The sequence below is a fragment of the Quercus robur genome, chromosome 1 (genome assembly GCF_932294415.1).
Source record: "Quercus robur chromosome 1, dhQueRobu3.1, whole genome shotgun sequence".
Lineage (NCBI taxonomy): Eukaryota > Viridiplantae > Streptophyta > Magnoliopsida > Fagales > Fagaceae > Quercus > Quercus robur.
In genome coordinates this window covers 34,512,906-34,522,734 of record NC_065534.1, presented here as the reverse complement: position 1 = coordinate 34,522,734, position 9,829 = coordinate 34,512,906, and the positions used below count along the sequence as shown (strand labels likewise).

At 35.8% G+C, this 9,829-nt stretch overlaps 1 protein-coding gene across 1 annotated transcript; it reads right to left on the bottom strand.

Moving 5' to 3' along the window:
- Positions 1 to 2,196: 2,196 nt before the first annotated feature.
- On the bottom strand, positions 2,197 to 6,487 carry LOC126732813 (laccase-17-like). The gene is made up of 6 exons (XM_050435849.1): positions 6,303 to 6,487; positions 6,024 to 6,175; positions 5,643 to 5,887; positions 4,075 to 4,203; positions 3,002 to 3,982; positions 2,197 to 2,569 (listed from the first exon to the last, which is right to left on the bottom strand). Exons 1-6 carry the CDS (start codon positions 6,423 to 6,425, stop codon positions 2,439 to 2,441), a joined length of 1,761 nt encoding a protein of 586 aa, XP_050291806.1. The 5' UTR covers positions 6,426 to 6,487; the 3' UTR covers positions 2,197 to 2,438.
- Positions 6,488 to 9,829: the final 3,342 nt, after the last annotated feature.

Here is a 9,829-nt window from a genome sequence, read left to right as displayed (position 1 = left end):
TAAGTAGTATTAATCATAGAAATTATACTATTTATTTATATTTATCAAGGCGAATTATATTTATTATCATGGATGATACATAATATATTGATTGTTTTTACAAAAAATGTAAGAAATCAAAGAATCTTGGCCCTCTAGCATGAATCGATCTAGAAGCAAATTGATTAGAAAATTTTGGTAAATCATTGATTCATCTAGTGTCTAATATTAATGTATAATTCATTTCTACTAGATCGAAAATTTACGATGTTCAAAAAATTATATATCCAATGTCACATTCAGTAAAGATTTATGATACGTGTATAGGTTGTACTCAATGTGTCAGAGCTTGTCCCACAGATATATTAGAAATGATACCTTGGGACGGATGTAAAGCTAAGCAAATTGCTTCTGCTCCAAGAATAGAGGGCTATGTTGGTTGTAAGAGATGCGCATCCGCCTGTCCAACGGATTTCTTGAGTGTTCAAGTTTATTTATGGCATGAAACAACTCGAAGCATGGGCTTCGCTTATTGATACAATCCAAAAGCCCCACATGAATACATTTCTTTTTTTTTTTTTTTTTTACCGACAAAAGAATCCGTGCTTGAAAACAAAATATATATATTTTTTGTTTTCGAGCACGGATTCTTCTGGTCCAAGTGTATCTTGTTTTTACTACGAATTATTTTCCTTGGTTAACAATAGTTGCCGTTTTACCAATATTCGGGGGTTCCTTAATTTTCTTTCTCCCTCATAAAGGGAATAAGGTAATTAGGTTCTATACTCTATTTATATGCATCATAGAACTTCTTCTAACAACTTATGCATTCTATTATTATTTCCAATTGGATGATCCATTAATGCAAATCACGGAGGATTATAAATGGATCAATTTATATATATATATATATATATATATTTTTTTTTTTTTTTATTGGAGATTGGGAATAGATTGATGTCGCGAAAGCCTAAAGAAAGAACACATGATGTTCTCTTGGTGGAACAGAAACTAAACTGTCAGTTCCTGGTAGTAAACCTCAAATCCACAAGGGGTTTCCATGAATCCACAAGGAGAATAAAACTGGAATCCACCAAAAGAAAATTTGAAAAAACGTCTGTGTTTATTGATAATAGTCCCCTTTGCCTCTGACGGCTACAAAACATATAAATACTGAGAAAAACGTCTAAGATCCTAATTCACACTAATTATGAGATTAGGTGACAAAAATACCAAATTTTACCAAAAACGACAAATTGAGTTAAATGCAGAATCATAAACTACTGACCTTAAGGGTCATCCCAAAATAGACGGGACCTTATTTTGACTTTTAAACTAAAAGTTATTAAGGAAAAACAAATATTACTATTGTGTGGGGATTTTCCCGCACAAGCTGTTTGTCCGCTTTAGAGAGCCAAGCCCGCACGGTTTTGTTATCGGCCCCGAGTGTGGTCTTTGGGATTTTCACCTCAGGCACTTTGGCCGATATTGGCTTGACACCCTAGTCCCACATCGGTTAGAGATGCACCCCACGCATGCCTTATAAGCTCTTGGGCAAAGGCATGGTGTAGCGTAACCTTAATCATAATTACTTGTCTCTAAGTCTAAAACCTTATTTTCTTAAGAAAAATTTATTATTTATAACAACCAAAATCTTCGCTGCAACTTGCAAATGACAAAAGTAATAGAATTTTAAGCTCTTGCAAATACGAAAACTTTTTTTTAGAAGAAAAAGAAGAATATACGACAATGAAAAGAGGGAGCTCTTCCTCCAAAGAAAATAACAAATTTTAACGGTCACATGTCTATTGGAAACTAGCTTTATTTTGATGGATCTATCTTCCCGTCATAATTACTTTCTTTTAATAAAATGTTTTTAACCATTAACAACTACCAAAACGTTTTTTTGACAGAAACTTTTTTTTCGTAACAAATGTTTTAATATTTGGCGAATAATTTCTGACAAAATAGACTTGCTATTGAAAAATCATGATTTCCTAATGAAGTATTATTGTGTAATTTTTGACAACTGAATAGAAGTACCTTTCTTTTCTTATCAGTCGAAAAAGTTTCGTCACAAATAGCAACATTTTATGTAGTGATTTTTATATAGTTTGGCTCCTAGAAAGTTGACCTTGTTTTAAGAAATAAAGATTCACATTCCAAGAGCAAATGCTAAACACATATCGAGTATAAAAATTTGTAATTGAAAGAAAATAATGGTAATACATTGTCCGGCAATATTATTGAAGGAATTTATTGAGGCTTCACACTAACACTTAATTTGAAATTGTTACAAAAAAAATTCCCACTCTTTTTCTATACCTAGCTCCATATGGATGAACAAAATACTTATTGAAGATCAACTACAAAATGCCGAGGCAGGGCCAAAAAACTAAAATAAGTTAAAAAGGATAATAGGGGCAATTTCTAGTTGCTATGAATCAAGAAGTCAAAGATCAACACTTAGGAAGATCTGCTGGTGGAGGAAGCAGCTTTTGATTTGGGAGCTTTCCATCTAAGACTAGCCAAGCCATCTTTAAACCCCAGCTTGTGTGGATCTCCAGGTGGCAATGCATGAACCATACTCCTGTTGCCACATATATATACAATTGTCAGCGTATCATCATCAGTTTCAAACAAGTCAGCGACAATTTCTTTATTTTATAAACTTGAACAAAAGCTGTAAAAGCAAATCTAATTGTTCTTATGAGACCAAAAAATAAAATAAAGGTTTAATGAAAGTTACTATGCGTGCTGGATTCAATTGCTATATAGGTATTGATGTCCTAATCACCTAGTATAGCCAACTTTCTTTAATATTTTTTGTTTGTTTTGTATTTAAATATTGACACATTAAATTTATGAATGCAATTGATTGCTTATGTAATAAAATTTGTAGTAGGTGTAATATTATTTATTTATTTATTTATTTTTTTGATCTTAGGTGTAATATTTTTTATTATATTAGATTTGTATGTGTCAAACTATATTTTATTATATGATGTTCTTCATTTCTCACCTGGGTTATCTGCTAAAAACCTGATAGCAACCCAACCCCCTGAAGGCACACCCACGGTGTTTCTTTCAACTGGGTCAACAAGATTGAAGTTTTCTGGGTCTTTATTCTGATCAAAGTTCCCAAAACCTTGCCCAACAACGAAGAAATTAAAGCCATGCAGATGTAGAGGGTGGCTCTCAGCGCCAAGAATGCTTGTGTCCTGCAAGACAAGCTCTACACTAGTGTTAAAAGTCAGAACCACTAGCTTTGTCCCATTGCTCACCATAGTGTTGTTTGGAGGGTTGCCAGTATAGTTAAAGGGAATTAAGGGACTGATAGGAAAGTTGGGGTTGTAAACTCCATTTGATTGACCAAAGAAATGGGCTTGTAGAAGAGCTGTGGTTGGTACTGCAAAAGATATGTTATTGATAGAAGCTGCAAACCTTGTTCCATTAGGACCTTGGCAGGTTTGGTTATTCTGATCACAAGGGTTTGTTCCAAGGCCTATTGTGAAGAAAAAGCGCTTGTCAACTTTTTGTGGGACATTAGCAGGGAATTGAGCACTTGCTAAGCTACGAAGTTTGTTTGAGAAATTTGTAGCAAAGGAAGTGTCATTGAGAGGAGGGAGAACTGGTTTGAAGAGTGGAAGCTTTTTGATGGAAATGTTTGATGAGAGGCTTTTTGTTTTGGATGAAAATTCATATTCTAAGATACCTGCAACAGTAGAATTGTCAAAAGTGCCTAGGCCAGTCACATATGGTCTAGCAGTCATGAAGAATGTGGCATTTGGGAAATTGGGTTTGGTCTTAAGAAGAACATTTGTGGTTTGTCCTGGGGCTATGAGAAGCGTGTTGGTCTCGAAAGGTTTAACATAAACGGCATCTGCTTCAACAACTGTGAGGGTGTGGTTTGCAATGCTGAAAAATAGCTCGTCATTGAGTGCTGCGTTGATGAACCGAAGAAGGTAAGTCTTCCTAGGCTTCACCTTTAGCTTGAATGTGTCTGTATGCGAAGACACATTTATACAACATGTTAAGTTGACCTATACAACAGTTCTTGAAACATTTGAAAATATTCCATATAGCATTTGATACCTTTGGCTGAGCAGTTATATAGTGGCCCTGGAAATCCATTGATGGTATATGCATCAGAGACATTAGGGCCACCTCCTGTTTGCAGAGTTTGGGTAATGACTGCTTCAGGATCTGCATTCCACCACTCTCCTGAAATTTGTCGGTATCAAAGTTTGTGTTAGTGTATATATATATATATATATATATATTGTTAGGTTTTGAGTTTGTAATGCTGGCAAACCATGACAAAACATGACAAAAACTAAGTTTTATTAGTTTAGAATGGTCTACATTGAAGCCCAAGACAAAAAACTCAAGTTTGGGATAAAAACAAATGAGTTACAAGCTGGTTGGTTCGATTGATCGAAAGACAGGTTCGATTGATCCAAAATCACATATCAGCAAACGTAAAAAGGCCATAACTTATTTGTTTGAAGCCCAAATTGCGAGCCATTTTTTCCAGTATTTAAAGGACATTATAAGCTAACCCTAGGTGAGGTTTTGAGAGTTTTTTAGAGAGATTAGAGTGCATCTTGTGCCTCTTTTGTAGATCTAGGGTTTTGTACCCAAAAAGCTCTCTTATGTCTTCTATCAATGTTATTCTTTGAAGAATCTCAAGAACCGGTGTTGTAGAAGTTGCTGTCTTCTCTTGTCATCAAATGTGTTGATGATTTAAACCTTCAAGGGTGATCTTGGAGTCACAAATGGGAGAGTTTGTGTTGCTAAATCTTTGAGTGAGATCTCAAAATCACAAACGGGTGTGTTTGTGTTTTGCAAAGGCCAAAGAAAGAAGGAGTCCGTGGATTCGGAGCTTGCACGTGGTCGTGTCAATAAGTTCTACTGGTGGGTAGTAATAAGAAGTCGAGCGTGGGGGCTTGTAAGTTTTATTGTATGAACTTCGATTCTTTCTAGTGGATTTGCTTTTTACCTTGAGGATAACTAGGTTAAATCATCCCCAGGTTTTTTACCAGTTTGGTTTCTTGGGTGATTATATCTTTGTGTTATTTATCTTTCCGCTGCTTTGCATGATATGATCTCTGTGATTGTGATAACCTAGATTTGTTAATTTAGACTAAGTAACAACTTGGCTAATTATCTAGGTTAATTCAATTGTGTTTTAAGGGGTCTAAAAACTATCATATATATATATATATATATATCAATGAGGAAATGGATACATGTGAATAAATTAGCCTTTTTTTCAACTTTTTGATTTGCATACAATTTTTTAAAATCTAACTGTTAGATACTTATTTATAATCACAATTATACTTTTATTATTTAAAAAAAAAAATTATTTATGTGTTTTGTTAAAGGTTTCTTTATGGCATTTATTAATGAATCATTTTAGGAAAATTTTAATACAATTTTCATGAGAATTTGATTAAAAAAAAAAAAGGTAAAAAGAAGTCCATTGTTTTATTCTTTTTCCATAAAAAATTTATAAAAAAAAAAATTCTTCTAAGCCAATGCCGTTAAAGTATTTGTTAGCTTTTCTATTTGTTTATTTTTCTAGCTATAACTATACTTTTATCAACTTTCAAAAAATCAACAAATTAAGAACTAATCTGAACGCATGTCTAACTCACCAAAGATAATGGGAACTTCATTACAGGGTTTCGTGAATGGATAAGGAACACCACGCTTGGGAAGAATGATTAGAGGACCATAGATAGTTGATCTTAGCCATGAAATGTGGGCATGCCAAAAAAGAGTGCCTCTCTGGCCAACAATGGTGAAGTTGTACACATAACTGTGGCCAATTTGTATGGGACATTGAGTCACATATGCTGGTCCATCAGCCCACCCTGTTTGAAGCTGTCGAATTCCATGCCTGTTTTAAATATATTTATCACAATTGCAAATTAGAACATGGAGTTAAATTTAAGCTAGGAACTATATATTTTATAACTATATTAGTTGTTTCATAACTTTAAATGAGTGCACAAAACTTGGTACAGATTTATTACCAATGGATGGAGATGTTGTTCTGGACATGGTTAACCACTTTGATAAGAAGGTGATCACCCTCCCTAGCTACAATGCGAGGCCCAGGAAACTGCCCATTTACAGTAATAATGCTCTTTGTGTGGCACAGTCGTGTGACATTTTTTAATTTGATCTACAAGATAAGTCAAAAGTGTTAATAGCAAGAAAGAACCAAAAAAACAAAAAGTATAATCAAATTTTTAAAAGATTTGGTACAGTATTTTCTTAATAATTTAGGTACCAAGGTGTGCAAAACATACATCAAACCTGTAGTGCCTGGTAATGCCTGCAGCCAGTGTGAGCTCAGGAATGAGACACACTGTAATCAATGAGAATAGAAAGACGCTGGGAAATGCTGGAGAGGAAATAAGAGCCACACCCATTTTTTTTTGTGTCTCTAACCTGATGCTCTTTTAGTATGTTCTTTGGTGCTAGCCAAAACGTACACTTGAGTCTGTGTACCTCAAAGGTACGTAATTAGTGTTTATATAGGGGAGAAGGAAGGGTGTTTGGCTGAGTAGTTGATAGAAGTTAACTTGGCAAAAGTATACATAGAAGAGCTTGGATAACAATTTTAATGGGACCAGTTGTTAGAACAACTATAGAGTGGTGTCAAAGACAATCTATTTTATTTGACCTCCTTTCTGTTCAAGTCAAAACTTTTCCTTGCTATGATGTTATGGTTCTTAAACTGAACCGAAGTGATTTTGACCTACTTCAGTGATTAATTATCAATAACGGAGAAAAAAGAGAAAAGGATAATAAAAACTCTCTTTGAATGCTAACAAAGCAAAGTGAAGAAGCAATGCTCCTGAAAACTATTTACTTTATGGTTATTTATGTTAAAAATATGGTGTCATAGATTGGGATATGGAATAAAGTGGGTTTTTGTTTTAAGTCTTGCCCACATTAAAAATTTACAGAGCCTTTTTGGGTTACAAAAGTAACACAAACTCAGATAAATATAATAATTGAGAGAATCAATGAACACGTGGCTTTAGAACACAAACAACGATATTATATAATGTGTATGTTAAAGTTTTCATTAGTAGGGTAAACAATGACATTCCAAATCAAGTAAGTTTAAGTTTTCAACATCTTTCACTCTTTTTATTTTGACACATCTGTGGACGACTAAATTTCTTAGTTCGAAATAAGTTAAACAAGTAAAATAGTTTCACAAATGCGAATTTGTATTGATGAATATGTGGTACAATTATCTGAAATTAAAAAAAAGAAAAAGAAAAAAGTGATCCTCCGACTCAATCTCCTTGCAAGACTTATTGATTGGAATTGTGGTAATGTGATTTTGACTCGAACACAAAATATTCTTCAATTTGGTTGAGGAATGGATCGAAGGTCTTTGAAAATGAATTACAATGAATCTCTGGCTATGAGCTTCTTAGAAATTCTTTGTTCTTCACGTTCTTCGTGTTCTTCGTGTGTTCTTTGTGTTCTTCATGCATTCTTCTTCTTTTTGAGGGTTTGAGGTGGAAGTTCTTCGGTGTTTTAGAGGCTTGAATCCATAGAGTTTCACTGATTTGTGGTTTGTTGAGGATTCTCGAGCTTGATTCCAGTGAACTTTGAGATCTAGGCAGGTAGTTTGGATGATTCTGCTTCGAATGTTCTTCGTATTTGAAGGATTGTGGCGGAAGTTCTTCGGGGCTTTGGAGGCTTGAATCCATAGAGCTTCACTGATTTGTGATTTGTTGAGGTTTCTAGAGGCTTTTGAGCTTGATTCCAGTGACCTTTGAGATCTAGGCAAGTTGTTTAGATGATTTCTCTTCGACTGTTCTTTGTATTCGAAGTTGAAGTTTTTGAAGTTCCTAGAGGCTTCAGGGCTTGGTTCCAACAGAGTTTCTAGACTTTTGAACTCAAGATATCTTCCTGGTCCTCTCCCAAGATGTCTTGGTCTTTTGAAATGCCTTAGGAATGCTTTTATTTATAGGAGTTTGGGGGTGGGTGAGTGACACAAGGCAGAGTCTGATTAGTGACACATGTCATAGCCTGATAGACCTGCTTATGTCATTGCTTACACATGTTGGATTACATATGTCATCGCTTACAAGTGCTGGATTGCCTATGTCTTCGCTTACACGTGTTGGACTACTTATGTCATCGCTTACATGCGCTGATGTGTGATTGCTTTTTGCATGCATTTTCTGCCTCTATTTCAATGACACTTGGCAAATTTCTGTTGGTTTTTAAGTCGCGATAGCAAAACCTAGTAGCAGTACGTGGCGCTTTGTAATTGACGGTATTTTGTGGATTTGGTAGTATGATGTGTCAGCTTGTGATAGGTCGGAAATTTTCCCTCTCTATAAATGCCCCCTCGAGACTCGATCATGCACACAATTTCGGAGTGTGGTGCAGGAATGAGTTTTGAAAATAGATTTTTACACTTGACTCTTCAAGTGAAGTAGTTGAAGGTGGTGAAGCTTTCAGCAAGATGAGGTAATTTCTGAAGAGTGGACCCACCCATATGAAAGGCTTTGATGAGACCAAAAAGGGGTTTGCAAGCATTTAAATGTACTTGCGTGACCGAGCCTTCTCAATAGAGATTAAGTTGAAGTAATTTCAAAAGAGTGTTCCGTGGTACTTGGAGTGGGTTGGTGAGGCTGAAAGTTATTTGCTCGTAGTTGGATGTACTTGCGAGATTGAATCATTTCAGCTGAGGTTAAGCTGAGGTGATTTTAGAAGAGTATTTTGGATCGTTGGCGGCGATCATAGGGTGTAAAAGATGGGGAAGAGGTGAGAATGTTGGCTGGGTATAGCATGCAGAGTCATGGGGCTAGCCTTGCATTTTTAAGAAGTCCAAGCGAAGTAATTTCCAAAGAATATACTTTGGATTACAGAGAGGACATGTGGGAAAGTGGTTGAGTGCGCATGTGTTATTGTATCACTTAGATTAAGTTGAGGTAATTTCAGAAGCTTATGGATTTTGGGTATGTTGATGGTGGTGGTGAAGAAGACGAGGATGAAGCAAACATGGTGAATGGGTGAAACATACAACACCATGGAGCCTAGCCCTATACGTTGGGGAATTTTTGGTGTAGATGTTTCTGGGGTATTTTAGGATATGGAACTGACTACATGCTGAATTAGGTCTGGCGGCAAGTCATTGAATGTGCCTGTGTGATGGGACCATGCCGATGGACGTCAAGTTGAAGTAATTTTTGAAGAGTACTTTCTAAACTACTTCAAGTAGAATTTAAGTTGGAGTAATTCTAAAAAAGCGTGTTCTGAGGTACCAGCAATGATGACCTTTGGGTCCCACACTGGTGGGAACATGGAGTGAGGCTTTGGCGACCATTTACCGACACCAAAGGTTGATCTTTAATGAGCTGGTACCTTGGAGGTCATTGTAAGTGTTGGATGGGGGAAAATTTGTAGGATACCCCAACACATTTACAACCCCTATATAATGACACTTGTTGAAAGATATGAACAAAGTCGGGAGGTCGGTTGAGACAGATGAGGTAATGAGTCTGCTGTATGTTGGACAAGCCCAAAAAATGAAAGATGGAGCTAACTTGTGAACCTGGTTTGGAAACCAGACAAGTTGCTATTTGTTTCAAACCTCTACCTTTGTTGTGAGACCAAACAACTTAAAAAGGACTATGGAGTTTTCAAAGCAGTTAGGAAGCACCTTGAGCTAGGGTACGAGAGATTCGGGCCTTAGATCTCCTGATTAGGTAGATCTGAGACTACAAGAAACAATGATATAGGCTATGTTATGTGAAATTTTATGGACAAATGTAGTCGTTAAGTGGAAAAACAAAGTTTG

Excerpts from the sequence above, each read along its gene's own strand:
- LOC126732813 (XM_050435849.1), bottom strand. The coding sequence starts at position 6,425 with ATGGGTGTGGCTCTTATTTCCTCTCCAGCATTTCCCAGCGTCTTTCTA. Across the intron at positions 5,888-6,023 it reads AACAACATCTCCATCCATTG|GCATGGAATTCGACAGCTTC; the intron begins GTAATAAATCTG and ends TATTTAAAACAG. Across the intron at positions 2,570-3,001 it reads GTTTTTAGCAGATAACCCAG|GAGTATGGTTCATGCATTGC; the intron begins GTGAGAAATGAA and ends ATGTGGCAACAG.